At 43.9% G+C, this 16,294-nt stretch overlaps 1 protein-coding gene across 1 annotated transcript in view; it reads right to left on the bottom strand.

The window, feature by feature from the left end:
- The window catches only part of SYNE2 (spectrin repeat containing nuclear envelope protein 2), a 317,000-nt gene that overhangs the window by 56,736 nt on the left and 243,970 nt on the right, over positions 1 to 16,294 (bottom strand). The window contains exons 84-92 of the mRNA XM_008063321.2: positions 11,494 to 11,664; positions 10,530 to 10,660; positions 7,781 to 7,985; positions 6,345 to 6,524; positions 5,160 to 5,288; positions 2,872 to 3,026; positions 2,618 to 2,762; positions 1,605 to 1,699; positions 207 to 441 (exon numbers count right to left, since the gene is read on the bottom strand). Coding sequence (XP_008061512.1) covers positions 207 to 441; positions 1,605 to 1,699; positions 2,618 to 2,762; positions 2,872 to 3,026; positions 5,160 to 5,288; positions 6,345 to 6,524; positions 7,781 to 7,985; positions 10,530 to 10,660; positions 11,494 to 11,664 — 1,446 coding nt within the window. The remainder of the gene's footprint in view (positions 1 to 206; positions 442 to 1,604; positions 1,700 to 2,617; positions 2,763 to 2,871; positions 3,027 to 5,159; positions 5,289 to 6,344; positions 6,525 to 7,780; positions 7,986 to 10,529; positions 10,661 to 11,493; positions 11,665 to 16,294) is intronic.

Here is a 16,294-nt window from a genome sequence, read left to right as displayed (position 1 = left end):
CATGTGCCTGTAGTCCCAGTTACTCAGGAGGCTGAGGCAGCAGGATCACTTGAGCTCAGGAGGTCAAGGCTATGGTGATCTATGATGGTGCCACTGCACTTCAGCCTGGGCAACAGAGTGAGACCCTGATTTTAAAAAAAAGAAGGCGAATGGACATCTTGCAAACAACCACCACCTGTGGTTCTCACACTGTGACACAGCACTACCTTCAGCTCATGGATCAGGCTTCTGCTTTGGTGGAGGCCGTAGTTCTCCTGACCCTTAACTGCAGAGAGTAGGTGGCTGATGTCAGTGAGGAAGTGGAGCAAGTCCTCCACGGAGGTTGTGAAGTCCTGCCACCTCCTCACCCACCCGTCGACATCATCCTTCCTCTGCCGAATGCCCTGGGCGGCGATCCGCCATCGGTCCACCAGCTTCGAGAATTCTGAAACAAATTCAGGTCTAGGGAAAAACAAAGGGTTAGAGAATCCCAGCATCAACACTAGAAAAAAAAAAAAAACTATCAATGGTAGATGTACAAGCTCAGAGTCACTATTTATACACATAGTTTCCATGAGACAAAACCTAACTTCTTAAAATCTGAGTATTGGCCGGGCATGGTGGCTTAAGCCTGTAATCCTAGCACTTTGGGAGGCAGAGGCGAGAGGACTGCCTGATCCCAGGGGTTCAAGACCAGCCTGGGCAACTTGGTGAGACCTCGTGTCTACAAAAATTCAAAAAATTAGCCAGGCGTGGTGGCGTGCATCTACAGTTCTGGCTATTTGGAAGGCTGAGGCAGAAGGATTGCCAGAGTCCAGCAGGTCGAGGCTGGGGAGGCCGTGAGCGTGCCACCGCACTCCACCCTGGGCAACAGAGTGAGAATTCAACTCAGGGAAAAACAAAAACAAAACCCCAAAAAGCCAAACCTAGTACTATTCCACTAAAATATGATGGTGGGTCTAGCAAAAGGTGTTTGGCCATATGATTGTGTCACTGTACTCCAACCTGGGCAACAGAGCAAGACTCTGTATCTAAATAAAAATAAAAGCAAACAATCAAAAAAAAGGTAGTTACCTATACTTGGTAAGTGGATATATATATATATTTTTGAGTTGGAGTCTCACTCTGTCGCCCAGACTGGAGTGCAGTGGCCGCTCCCGGCCACCGTAGCCTCGACCTGCTGGGCTCTGGCGATCCTTCCACCTCAGCCTTCCATGTAGCTGGAACTACCGGCATGCGCTACCACACCCGGCTAATTTTTTGATTTATTGTAGAGATGAGGTCTCGCCTGCCCAGGCGGGTCTCGAACCCGCGGGCTCAGGCAATCCACTCACCTCAGCCTCCCAAAGGCGCGGGATTACAGGCTGAGCCACCGAGCCCGGCGAGTGGATATTTTTAAAAGCTCCTGGGGTGCTAACCCTAGCCACATACCAAAGAAAAAAGGTGTCACTGATGTTTTCAAGGCCACATAGCAAGACCTGGTCCTAATGTACAGTCGGAAGACTGGCCCCAGGGGTGATGGTCAATAACAGGGCTGTAGGTGCCAACGTGGTCAAGATTCACGTGGCGGAAGGCCTGACCTGACCAACTGACTGCACTGCCTTCCCTGTGCCCAGACAGCTTACCTTGTCTGTATTTCTGTTGTGTCCAGAAGTTGTAAGGACTGGGTGACATAGGCATCAGCAATTGTCTGGTTTATAGAAACTTCAGCTTCTAACATCTATGGATGAGTCCAAATATAAAATATCAGCGAGTAGAATTTATTTTATGAATCTCGAACTTACAGTTCCTATTAAAATCTAAGCTCACAGAGGTTTTAAGGGACGATACATTTTCAAATTATTTGGGCCTAGCTGCTAAAATGCTCAACTATCACATCAATATCACCTATGAATATAATCTAACAAGTGAATAGCTCTAATAATAACGGTCTGATGTCCATTTACTATTTCTAGGCACTGTGTAAGCACGCATTGTCTCATTTGAGTCTCAACTTAAGCGCTATTAGGATATCCATTTGAAGAAGAGAAAACAAAGGTACAGAGAGGCTTAGTAACTTATTCGAGGTCACACAGCTTTCTGGCAGGGCCGACTTTGTTTTCATCGGATGATCTTAGTGTAAAAATGTAGACTCAAATCAGTTACATTAAAAAGCTACAGTGAACAAATCATGCACACTTTTGAAATGCACGATCAGCCTGTAATAACCACCAGGAATATTTTCAAATGCACATCCACACAGACATGGGAAAAACGTCTCTGAAATGATCAGTGTTGCCGTTATCATTACACTAGGTGCTTCACAATGATAGAGAACTACTCAGTGAAAATGCAGAGATGAGCTTAAGTGCTTTAAGATCCTCTTGATAGATGCAATGTTTGCATTCTGTGGAAGCAAAGCTGTGCGAGAAGCTTCTATATACTGTAGAAAGCCTGGGAGTGCTGTTGCTAATAAAACAGACCAATAGAACAACATGTATTTAGGAAATGGGCAAGAGTTTAACAAGTGAGCAACTGACAGATAATTTCCTTAAAGACATATGTTCTGTATTTCGGGGTTGAGAGGTACTCCCTGTGTTCTATTTAAATCTGTTGCTCCCTGCCTCCTGCCCCAGGTTGGCAGAGGACACAGGTTTACCTCATAGGTTTTCTGCTGTTCCCGGAGAGCTGGAAGGCTGTCGGCAATGTTCACTTTGAGTGTCTCTTCTATCTTCTCCAAAAGTTGAATCCACTTTTCACAGCAATAGAGAAATTTTTCTTTCAGTCCATTTCCCTGAAGCTCACTGCAAAGGTTCAAAACAAACAATCACATCCATCTAATAATTCCATTCCTGCGCTGAAGCTGCAGATTTTAACTGCATTGAAACAATGGCAGAGATGGGATGCTCTGACCTGCAGCGCTCCAGAGCCGTGGCTGTGGCCCGAATCCACTGCCGGTTCACATTCTGTAGCGTCCTTAGGGCTACATCACTGAGTGGGAGCTTGAGGCTCACTTCATTCAAATATTCGATATCAGGCGACTGGGCCGTCAGTGTCAGCACATGATTCTATTAGAAAAAAATTAAAGGCCAGATTTGCGGATGTCAGTAAGTTATCTAGATGACAAAAAGCCCTCCTTGTCTCAAAGACACAGGAAAATCAAAGCCTAAACAGGCAAGCGACTTGTCCATAGTCAAACAACTGGTTAGTGGTAGGGTTGGGCTTTTTCTAGAATACAGCCCAGGAAAATAGAAGGTGCTCTCAGAGCAGCCCAGGAAATAGAAGGTGCTCTCAGATTTTGTCTTGGAAGAATACAGAAAAGTTTTTTTTTGGTTTTGTTTTGTTTTTGAGTCAGGGTCTCACTCTGTTGCCCAGGTTGGAGTGCAGTGGCCTGATCACGGCTCACTGCAGCCTTGACCTCCTAGGCTCAGGTGACCCTCCAGTCTCAGCCTCCCAAGAAGCTGGGACTACAGGCATGAGTCACTGTGATTTCTCTGTAGAGATGGGGGTCTTGCTATCTTGCCCAGGCTGGTTCCTGGGCTCACGCAATCCTCCCACCTCAGCTTCCCAATGTGCTTGCTGGGATTATAGGCATGAGTCCCTGTGCCTGGCATGGTTTCGTTTGGTTTGGCTTTAAGGATCAACTCTGGACCTTCAAGTTGCAGTTAGTCTGCCAACAACTTGACCCTCAACAGGGTAAGCATGGAGCAATGAAAATTTGACCCTTCAAATAACCCAAGCAAAGTATGGTACTGAAACACTCATATTTAGACAGAATATGAAATCACCAAGAAAGCAAACTCATCAAAATGCTATTTTTTAAAAAGATATTCCAGGAACAGCCTCTAGATTGATGATACATCAAGGAAACAACCTTAATATCTAAGTTATCACTCCAGAACTCTGCTCTAATATCTTAGTCAGGGTCAGCAAACTTTTTCTATCAAGGGCCAGATCATAAGCATTCTAGGCTTGTGTGGGCCATATGGTCTCTGTAGCAACTATTCAACTCTGCTCTTGTAACATGAAAACTCTCACAGACAGCACATAAATGAAAGAGCATGGCTGCATTTTAATTAAATTTTATTGGTTGCTGGGTGCAGTGGCTCACAACTGTTATCCCAGCATTTCAGGAGGCTAAGGTGGGAGGACTGCTTGAGTTCAGGAGTTTGAGACCTGGAAAACATAGCGAGACCTAGTGTCTACAAAAAAAAACAACAACAAACAAAAATTAGCCAGTGTGGTAGTCCCAGCTACTCGGCAGGCTGAGATGGAAGGATTACCTAAGCCCAGGAGGTTGAGGCTGCCGTAAGCCATGATTGTGCCACTGAACTCCAGTCTAGGTGACAGAGTAAGACTCCAATGGCCATCCCCTTCACCTCCCCCCAAAATAAATTTGATTGGCAAAAATTGGTGGTGGACTTAAATTTGGACACTGAACCACTGCTTGCTGACTGCTAATCTAGGTTACAAATACTGATTCTTATCTATTGCAGGATAAAAAATTCTTTAATTTTCATTCATTTATGTTTACTAGACTTATTAAGGTAATAGAGAAGGAAAAAATGTATAATTTTTTTTTTTTTGAGTCAGAGTCTCACTCTGTCGCCCAGACTGGAGTGCAGTGGCTGCTCCCGGCCACCGCAGCCTCGACCTGCTGGGCTCCAGCAATCCTCTGGCCTCAGTCATCCAAGTAGCTGGAACTACAGGTGTGTGCTACCACGCCTGGCTAATTTTTTGATTTATTGTAGAGATGAGGTCTCGCCAAGTTGCCCAGGCGGGTCTCAAACCTGCGGGCTCAGGCAATCCACTCACCTCAGCCTCCCAAGGTGTAGGATTACAGGCTGAGCCACCGAACCCGGCAAAAAAATGTATAATTTTAATAGAGCATTTTACTTTTTATCTTAAACTAACCAGAAAAATTCTATTAATCACAACGGCCAATTCACAGATTATTCTGGTTCACTGACACTAACTAGTAAAGACACTGGGATTAAAAAAAAATCTACTAAAAATTACTCCCTATGTTGTCCTACTTTTCCTAGACCTCAGGGAATACAGGACAGGAATGAATGGCATACAAATGACCGTGCTCAAGAGTTAGCTAGGATGCAATCAGATTCTGTCCCCTAACAGTCATTGGCTTATTTTTTATCCTCTGGTGAGTCTGAGCCCCCGGGAAAGACAAATATTGACAATACCAAGAATAAGTCAGGGTTTTCTTCTTTTTCTTGTTGGTAGAGATGCTCCAAGTTCTCTTCTTTGTGCATAATAAGACCTTTTAAAGATTCCAGCCGGTCCCCAAAATCCTTAAACTGTGAGAGAACAAACTAGAACGAGAGAAATTTTCATTAGAGGCTATTTTCATGTGCATGCAAAACAGAATTAAGCACAGCCTTGGGTGCTGGTAAAAGCTGTTTTCAATCCCCCAGCAGCTCATTACTGATTTTCACTCTGTGCCTCTGAACCTTCCTGGATGAAGGGATCACGTGCTTGAGGGGACCACTCACAGGAGATGTTTTCTCTGGCTGGCATCAAGACATGATATTGGCATTCCCTGACCTTCTGTGTAACTTGCTGATAGCTCATGCACTGAAGGCTTTGGAAAAAGTGAATAACAAATTTAAAAATGGAGCCAAGAGCTGTGGCTCATGCCTATGATCCTAGCACCATGGGAGGCTGAGGCAGGAGAATGGTTTGAGGCCAGGAGTTGAAGACCAGCCCGGGCAATGTAGCAAGACCCCTTCTCTACCAAAACTGAATAAATAAATAAAAGGGGGCCATGCATTTTTTTTTTTGAGTTGGAGTCTCACTGTCACCCAGACTGGAGTGCAGTGGCCCCTCCCGGCCACTGCAGCCTCGACCTGCTGAGCTCCGGCAATCCTTCCGCCTCAGCCTTCCAACTAGTCGAGATTACAGGCACACACTACCACGCCCGGCTAATTTTTTAAAATTTATTGTAGAGATGATGTCTCGCCAAGTTGCCCAGGCGGGTCTCGAACCCTCGGGCTCAGGTAGTCCACTCACCTCAGCCTCCCAAAGGTGCGGGATTACAGGCTGAGCCACCGAGCCTGGCTTGGGGGGGCATGCTTTAAGTAGCTAGTACTATGACTCAGCTGCTCCACTCAGAAATCTGTGAGACCTGAACAGTGGATGAAATGTAATACATCCATGATTTGTTGAACTAACATGTTCCTTCGAGAAGAAACGATTATTTAAAATCTGCCCATGCGAATGAAGTTAGAATTGTGCGTGTTTAGGGAAGCTTCAGTCTGTTGTTTCCCTAAGGAGCAGTCCAGACAGCACTATTACTTCAGAGGATACTGGGACAGAGGGTAGTGTGCAGGTGTCCAAGACAGAAACTTGAATGGAAAAATAAGACGAACCTCGACTTCATTTGCTTTTGCAAGCAGCATCTTTTCCAGATAAGTAGCCCTCTGGAGGGAGTGCAGGTGGCCAGGGAGGAGTGTGTGGGTGCTGGGTTCTGCAGGTGATGGGAGTCGATCCAGGAGGGTAGAATTTTGGAGAAAGGCTTCTTTTGTCTTCTGCACATCATGCTGTAGCTCCTGAAGAAAAAAAAGTGTCACAAAACAGTCCCTCCTCCTCCCACACCACAATTCCCTACCCCCCGCTACTCCATCAACATCTAGGGGAATATCTGCTCACAAATTGTGGGAATGGCTCTTTGTTATTGTTTATTTTTTAGAGAGACGAAGTCTTGCTATGTTGCCCAGGCTGGTCTCCAACTCCTGGGCTCAAGCAGTCCTCCCACCTCGGCCTCCCAAAGTGTTGGGATTACAGGTGTGAGCCATTGTGTTTGGCCATGTTTGTTTTAAATACCTGAAAAGGCGGAGCTTTCTTTAAATGATGTACATCCCTGGTGCTATTCCGAAATCTGTCAGTTTAGAGCTGAAACTGACCAATGACCAACAGAGGTCAGGCTCCCAGTATTTAGAAACTGGAAAACACCTGGGTGGACTCATGTGCTTGATAATTCTAACTATCTAACACCTTAGGGATCTGCTTTGATATCATTTAAAGAATCAATGTGACATTGTCCCCTGCCTCAGACTTCTGACACAGATGAATTTATTTGCAGAAAACTATAGAATCTCATTTATCAAGCTGATTTTAGGGCTACTCTGGAAATACTGAGTGTGTGATATTTCTGGTTTTTCGTTTTGTTTGGAAGTTCATCGGAAATGCAGACCATCTCTGTTGGATCCTTGTCTCTCTAATGAGATTGGTTACTACTTTTTAATTTCACCTACAGTAGAGGAGATATAAAAGGCACCTGTTCACTCAGTTTAACACTAAGAAGTAATCAGTTTCTAGACATTCATCACTAACGGTAATAGGGAAACACCACAGAGGGAATTATACAACTCTTTCACATGTGCTAAAAAGCACTCTATCCACAGAAGGGGCATGCTAACATGGCACCAAGTCCATAGTCATTGCTAAAGGAGGAGGTTCCATATGTATCATTCTTGGACAAGCACACGCAGTTGAGACACTTTTGCTTTTATGTCAGACTCCATATGAGGCTTTGGATTTGGAGATTTAACTGCTAGAGTGACAGGGCCGACTTGGAACGTGTGGTGTCAGGTCCTGACCCAACAAGCTACCTGCTGCCTGGACCTCACCTCTGAGCCGCCACCTGGTCCTCCCAGCCTGACCTATGTCCTACATGACCTGCTCACAGCACCTGTCCTAACTTGACTTCTCTGTCCCTGCGGTCTGTCTCATCCCCAGCTGTCCCCTACCAGTCTTGTCCATCGGGCTGACCTGCCTTGGCTTTCCAAAGGGGCTTGGCACCCACCTTTATGTCTTGCAGGGCTGGAGGCAGGATCTCTGCCAGGTTGTTTCCCGACATGTTGATGCTGGCGAGCTGTTGAAACTTAGCTTCCTGCTGGGCCAGCCTCGTAGTTGCTTCAGTGTGAGCACTGCCATAGGCCTTCCAGAGTTGCAGCAGATGCTGGGCCTTCTGTAGTTGGTCTGCCACGGCTTGGTTTACCTGGGTCCACCTGTCAGAGCAACACAAACACAACCCTCATTCCCTCCTCTTCCTTGTAGCAAAAGGACAGTGAGTTATGGGCAGATGGATCATGAAGAAGACATTATTAAGTGCTTTCTTCTTAATGGCATAACATTATATAAACCATTACATAACTAGAAATCCAAATTAGGCTATTTATTGACTTTGTAAAACTCAATAAAAACTACAAAATTTGTGATTGGCAAGAAATAGCTCTTTTTTGTCAAAGGTGGAAAAAGTACTGAATTGTGTGCCTGGTCAAACACCCCCTCATGGGAGTGGCTCACAGAATACGAAGGCTATCTTTACATAGGCCTTATTTAAATTGTGTTTCTAGGCTGGGCTCAGTGGCTCAGCCTGTAATTCCAGCACTTTGGGAGGCCGAGGTGAGTGGATTGCCTGAGCCCGCGGGTTTGAGACCCGCCTGGGCAACTTGACAAGACCTCATCTCTACAACAAATCAAAAATGAGCCAGCCATGGTAGTGCATGCCTGTAGTTCCAGCTACTTGGAAGGCTGAGGCGGAAGGATCACCGGAGCCCAGCAGGTCGAGGCTGCGGTGGCCGGGAGCGGCCACTGCACTCCAGTCTGGGCCACTGAGTGAGACTCCAACTCAAAAATAAATAAATAAATTGTGTTTCTATCAAATGAAATTTATTTTGCAGTTGCAAAAACAATTATAAAAGTAGAAAGAAAGGAAATTGTTTTATACCATAGGTAGACTATAGTATTTCGCCTTTCTGCAAATAGCCTAGGTTTTGCTATTGTTATTAAGTGCCAAATTCTTGTTTAGCATGGATACTGAAGAAGTCTACAATTTTTGCTGTTATATATAATGCTCAGATACAGCTTTGTTCAAAAGGCATTTTTTTTTCTGTATTTCAAGGCATTAGACTAGATTTCTGGGAGAATTACTGGGTCAAAGAATGTAAATATATCAATATTTGTACAGTTATGGGTATATATGAACAGTCTGAAAGCCTTGCAATATTTACATGCTAACCTGAAACACATCAAAATACTTTCTCTACAATATCCTTAAATCCTACTAAAATTGGTTTGGGGGGGGGAGTAAAAAACAGCATGATTGCTTTACTCTTATGTATTTCAGATATCTTGTCTTTTTTATGAGACTTTTCCTAATTGTAAATATAACATATGCTTATTATAAAATAAAAAGAAAAAAACACCCCTTAAAACATGTATGGATCTAGCTATCTGTCTGTCTACCTACCTACCCACCCATCCATCAATGAGACAGTTACAAAATGCCTGGCTCCTCATTTATCTAGAGGTAACTACTATGAGCAATTTGGTACTCTTTGGTCTTTTGTGCTATGTGTACTTTTCAACATGGCTTCCAACCTGTTCTCGTGTCAGTAACTGAATGTGGACAGGCAGGGTGACAAATGACCTCCTTTAACAGCAAAGTGCACTGCCACTTGCTTTGAGGGTGGCCCTCTGTACTGCATGTGGAGTCTGACATGCTTCCATGTTCCTTCCTCACTACCCTCCTCCCTCTCTTCTAATAAGGACTGAATCAAGAGCTGAGGACACCCCTGCAGGGTATATAATTTGGTGTCCCCTTGTTCAATAATTGTTCAAGGTTGATTTACAAGAGAGGTTTCAAGGTTGAGTTCATGGAGGAAGGGTGAAGAAGGACATTCAAGATGGCATAACATTTCATCGCTGTCTCAAATGGCTTTAGGCCAACTTTCATATCTCACTCATTAAAATAAAAATCTTGGCCAGTGGGTGGCTCACACCTGTATAATCCCAGCACTTTGAGAGGCGGAGGTGAGAGGATTGCCTGAGCCCAGGAGTTTAAGACCAACTTGGGCAACTTGGCGAGACCTCATCTCTACAACAAACCACAAAATAATCCATCAGACGTGGTGGCACATGCTTGTAGTTGAGCTACTTGGAACGCTGAGGTGGAAGGACCATCTGAGCCCAGCAGGTTGAGGTTATAGTAGCGATAAGCATGTCACTGCGCTCCAGCCTGGGCAACAGAGTGAGACTCCAACTAAAAAAAAAAAAAAAATCCTTGCAATAAGCTAGGGTCATACTCCTTAGAAGGAGCTTTCTCATCCCACCATAAGTAGCTCAGCAAATAATTTAATTCCTTCCAACCCCACAAATGATGTTCCCAAGAGATAGTCTAACAGTCTAACATCCTCTTTCTTCCTTCCATCTTATAATGTTTCCAGTGATGTTTGAACGCCCCTGAAGACTGCCTGCCTGGCCCACCTCTTGGTCTGTTTCTGCCTCTGACCTTGTTGCCCTTATTGAAGGCACTTGACACTCAGTCTATACCTTCTGTGAGTAACTACATGGGACCTATAATTAGAGTATTTCCAGGTTGATTCTATCAAACCCTCGCACAAGGAAGGTAAGAGCCCTCATGATTTCCAATCTTACAGAGACTGGATAGTATAAAACCAGTCATCTCAGAGGCATAAGACAAGGCTATGCCACCTCATTCACCACATGTCATTAAAATGAAAATATCTGATCTGTCATTCAGAGCGTACCTTGTATGAGTATCTTGGCATTTCTCTTCGATTATTTCAGCAACTGAGGGACAGAGACCTTTGAGTTTGCCAACAACCCCCTGGAGTTTCTCCCAACTGCCTTCACTGCTCTCAGCTTCATCTTGCAGAGACTAAGAGAACACAGCAGGCATGGAAGGGTTAGAATGGCTTGGCTACTTTTAAAGAAGACAGCAGCTTCTGAACACTTACTCCCGTCTAGCAATCACAGAAACACTCAGATCCTGTAGAACTGGGATAAGCTATCAGGAAGGGAATGAAGAAAACAACTGAGGAGGCATTCCTTACTTGACACTGAACTTTTAAGTCCTGAGTCATATTAATTACATAGTACTAAGGCATACTAAAAATGAAAAAAAAAAAAAGCACAAAAACAAAACCTTGATACTGTGAAATATAGTGGGGCGTGGTGGCTCATGTCTGTAATCCCAGTATTTTGGAAGGCCAAGGAGAGAGCATTGCTTGAGCCCAGGAGTTTGAGACCAGCGTAGGCAATACAGTAAGACCTCATTTCTACAAAAAACAGAAAAATTATCTGGGTATGGTGGTGAGCACCTGTAGTTAAAGCTACCTGGGAGGCTGAGGTGGAAGGATTGCCTGAGCCCAGGAAGCTGAGGCTGCGATGAGCCATGATCATACCACTGCCCCTACAGCCTGGGAGACAGAGTGAGATACTGACTCAAAAAAAAAAAAAAAATAATAACTTGTGACATAATATGAACATGGAAAAATGAAGAAAAATTCAACGTTCGGTTTTGCAAAGTTTTACTGATTCAGTTCATGGGACTCATTCTGGAATTTCCATTTATACTTTCTATGGCACTGTTTATCATACTGATTTGTGCTTCTCTGTGGAGAGCACAAACACAATTATGTCCATCACCGTGCTTCCTCCCATTTGGAATTTTCTGCAACAACATACTGTGCCAAGCCCTGGTTAATTTACCTGAAGGTTCTGCACCTGGCGTTTCAAGGCCTCTAGTGATAGCACCACAGGCTTGCTGTGTTCCACGCAGTACCAGAATCGGATTGTCATCATATTCACTTCCTCATAAAGTTTATCATAAACCTTCCACTCTTGTAGAACTGACTGCATAGAGGTTTTGAGCTGATTGACCTATATGAAAAGTAAAAAACATACTGATGTAGAAGATCATTGAGAAGACTGGGTGTGGTGGCTGATGCCTGTCATCCCCACACTCTGGGAGGCTGAGGCGGGAGAATCGCTTGAGCCCAGGAGCAAGACCTAGTCTCTACAAGAAATAGAAAATCAGCCAGATGTGGTGGCATATGCTTGTAGTCTCAGCTACTCGGGAGGCTTAGGTGGAAGGATCGCCTGAGCCCAGGAGGTCAAGGCTGTGGTGAGCCACGATCATGCCACTGCACTCCAGTCTGGGCAAAAAGAAAAAGAAAATCATTGAGAAGTCATACTTTTTCATCATTTTTTTCCTTCCAAAGAATCTACGAGTGTACCCAATTTAGGCATATCCATATGAGTCTTGGAGGATCGTCAGTGATTAACTGAAGGTGGGAAAGGCAGGTCTATGAACAAAAAAGATATCAGAGAGGACTACATGTTAAAATGGGTTAATGGAAAAGAGTTCTAAGATCAGAAGGATCAGCAGTCAACGAGTTCTGCCTAGGGAGAGAGACAGCCCAGGAAAGAACACAGGGCCACTATTAGAACATTTGAGCACGTGGGTCAGTTAGAATCTATGACTTTTCTGACCGTGGGCAGGCTACTGAACCTTAGAGTCTGTTTCCTCATCCACAAAACAGAGGTAGTAAATGAAAACACAAATGAGGTAGCGCCTGTGAAAATGCTCAGAAAACAGCACCATACTGTAAAGGTAAGATGCCACCCTTAAGTCTGATGGCTACTGTGGAATAAGCACCAGCTGGAGAGGAACACACTCGACTAAATGCGGGACAACTGCAAAGCAGGAGGAAGTACAGCTGTGGGCAGATGGTATGCACTGGTATGTTTAAATAAAGAAGAAAGGAGTTGAAACATTTTGTTACCCACTGAGAACGATCTCAGATATCATCGAGAATATATGAAGCACAACTCAACAATAAAAAGACAACCCAATTAAAAACTGGGCAAAAGATGTGAATAAACATTTCTCACTGGGCACAGTGGCTCACGCCCATAATCTCAGAACTTTGGGAGGCTGAGGGGAGAGGATGGCCTGAGCCCAGGGGTTTGAGAATTGTGTGTGTGAGAGAGAGAGAGTTGGAGTCTTACTCTATCTCCCACTGCAGCCTCAACATGTTGAGTTCAGGCGTTCCTTCCTCCTCAGCCTCCCGACATGGCAACATGGCGTGATATTGTCTCTACAATAAATCAAATTAGCCGGGCACGGTGGCACACACCTGTAGTTCCAGCTACTTGGGAGGCTGAGGCGGAAAGAACATCTGAGCTCAGCATGTTGAGGCTGCAGTGGGCGACAGAGTAAAACTTCAACTTACCAAAAAAAAAAAATCTCCAGAGACGATATACAAATGCTGAAGAAACACATGAAAATATCCTCAACATCCACAGTTATTAGGGAAATGCCAATCAGAATCAATGAGATATTATTTCACATCCACTTTGATGGCCATAAATAAAAAGTCAGATAACAAGTGCTGGTGAGGATATGGAAAAAACTGGAATCCTCCTGAATTGCTGGTAAAAATGGAAAATGGCATAGTCACTGTAAAAAAGCAGACAGTTCCTCAAAAAGCTAAATTGAGTTACCAGATGACCCAACAAGAGAACTGAAAGCATATGTTCACACAGAAACTTGTACACAAATATTCACAGGAATATGATTCATAATAGCCTAAAAATGGAAACAACCCAAAAGTCCATCACCTGCTGAATGGATAAACTAAATGTGATCTATTCATACAATGGAATATTATTCAGCCATGAAACAAATGAAGTGCTGATAAGTACTGTAACACCGATGACCTTGAAAATATTGGGCTAAGTAAAAGCCAGACCCCAAAGGCTATAAGTCATATGATTCTATTTATATAAAACCTCCAGAATAGGTAAATTCATAGAGAAAGCAAGATGAGTGGTTGACAGGGACTAGGAGGAGGGAGGAAAGGGGGGACTGTTCATGGGTGTGGGGGCTTCTTTTTGAGGTAATGAACATATTCTGTAATTAAATAGTAGTGGTGGTTGCATACTTCTGTGAACATACTAAACACCACTGAATTGTTCATTGAAGGGCTGAATTTTGTGGTATATGAATTATACCTCAATTAAAAAAAAGGATCTGGGTTGAAATGGAATGTGATCACTATGTGATGGTGAGTTTCTATTCTCAGCCTAACAACTACAGGGGACACTGGCACAGTCGCAGTGAGAGAGAGGCTCCTTAATCTCTGCCTCAAGCAGGAATAGATTTAAAAAAAAAAATCATGGGCCAAGGCGCAGTGGCTCACATCTGTAGTCTCGGAGTTTTGGGGGGCCAAAGTGGGAGGATTGCTTGACTCCGGCAGCCTGAGACTAGCCTGGGCAACACAGGGAGACCTTATTCCTACAGAAAATTTTTCAAAATTAGCTGGGCATGGTAGCATGGGCCTGTAATGCCAGGTACTTAGGAGACTAGGATCGCTTGAGCTCCTGCCAAGAGCTCGAGAGTGCAGTGAGCTATGATCACGTCACTGCACTCCAGCCCGGGGGACAGAGAGACCTGTCTCTAGAAATAAAACAAAAAAACACAAAGTGGGCAAGATTTGAGACTCATATTGGCAAGTAAGTGGGCCAGATACTGTATTGATAAGGGTAGGATGGCTCAGAAAAGGAAACCAAGCTATTCAGTTAGAGAAATAAAGAAGAGCAGTAGAGAGGGATCTCCTGCAGATGGAGCTCTCTCTCAGAAGCTTCTAGACTTATCTGGGTGGCAGGAATGATTCTGACACAAAGCCCTGCATCATCTCAGAGCCTATAGGTCCCCAGCCACACAAGGACTGTCATGGTTCATGCTGCACTGGGCATTCATGGCTTCCACATATAAAGGTGGTACAGCTTGGGGCACTCTAAATGGTGACCCCCGAGAAAGTTATAGCTTCATGGAGAAGACATGGAACACGTGGCTTGAAAGAAAGGATAAGAAAATCATTAAGTAAAATTCACTACACTAGAAACAAGAGGAAGGAATATTTTCCACATCTTAAAACAGGTCAGCCAGCAGGTCAGCATTTACTGAGCACTGAACGGACATCATATCAAGGCAGAAATAAATGAGTAGGTGTCATCATCCCCATTTTATAGACAGAGAGACTGAGGCTTAGAGAGGTCAAGTAACTTAAATAAAGCCCCAGATTGAAGATGGTGCTGCCAGGATCTTCACTTAGGCAGAGACTGCAAAGCCCTTGTTCCTATAAACACTAGGCTATGAGGACTCTTGTTGGCTTACAGAGGATGGGTTATGTCTTCTACCCTCTGCATTTTAAAAATAATACTTGATGGAGTTATAATTCACATACCATACCATTCACCTAGTGAGACTCGGACTCAAAAGAAAAAAAAGAAAAGAAAGCAAAGAAGAGAAAGATAGTATTATAGCATGAATCAGTACCTCATTCCCTTTTATGGCTGAATAATATCCCATTGTATAGACAGATTACATTTTCTTTATACTTCAATAGTTGATGGATGTTTGGGTTGTTTTTGCTGTTTGGCTATTATGAATTGTGCTGTTATGGACACTTATGAATAAGTTTTTGGTATGGACATATGTTTTAATTTCTCTTGGGTCACCTATCTAGTAGAATTGCCCAGTCATATGGTAACTGTTTAACTGTTTGAGGAACTCCCAGACTATCTTTCAACACAGCTGCGCCATCTTCCATCCCCCCACAGCAGTGCATAAGGGTGGCAATTTCTCACATCCTCACTGACTTGTCTGACTTTTTATTATAGCTATCCCAGTAGGTATGAAGTGGTATTTCATTGTGGTTTCCATTTTTATTTCCTTGATGGTTAAGGATACTGAATATCTTTCCATGTGCTTATTGGTCATTTGTATTATTTGTCTTTTTATTTTTATTTGGTTCTTTGTTCTTTTATTATCAAGTTGTAATGATTCTTTTTACATTCTATATATAGATCGCTAACAAATACATGCTTTTAAAATATTTTCTCCAGCTGGGCTCGGTGGCTCAGCCTGTAATCCCGCGCCTTGGGAGGCTGAGGTGAGTGGATTGCCTGAGCCCGCAGGTTCGAGACCCGCCTGGGCAACTTGGTGAGACCTCATCTCTACAATAAATCAAAAAATTAGCTGGGCGTGGTAGCGCGTGCCTGTAGTTCCAGCTACTTGGAAGGCTGAGGTGGAAGGATTGCCGGAGCCTAGCAGGCCAAGGCTGCGGTGGCCGGGAGCAGCCACTGCACTCCAGTCTGGGTGACAGAGTGAGACTCTAACTCAAAAACAAACAAACAAAAAATTTTCTCCCATTTTGTAGTTTGTCTTTTTTTTTTTTAACTTTTTTAATAGGTTTCTTTGAAACACCAGAGTGCTCAATGTTGATGAAATCTGATTATCCTGTGCTTTTGGTGTCTTTGAAATCACTGTCTAACTCACAGTCATGAAGATTGGCACCTTCGTTTTCTTCTAACAGTTCTATAATTTTGCTCTTAAATTTATGTCTTTGGCCGGGCTCGGTGGCTCAGCCTGTAATCCCGCGCCTTTGGGAGGCTGAGGTGAGTGGATTGCCTGAGCCTGCAGGTTCGAGACCCGCCTGGGCAG

Source organism: Carlito syrichta, unplaced genomic scaffold (assembly GCF_000164805.1).
Source record: "Carlito syrichta isolate Samal-C Ts95f unplaced genomic scaffold, Tarsius_syrichta-2.0.1 Scaffold306742, whole genome shotgun sequence".
Classification (NCBI taxonomy): Eukaryota; Metazoa; Chordata; class Mammalia; order Primates; family Tarsiidae; genus Carlito; species Carlito syrichta.
This window is presented reverse-complemented; position numbering and strand designations above follow the sequence as displayed.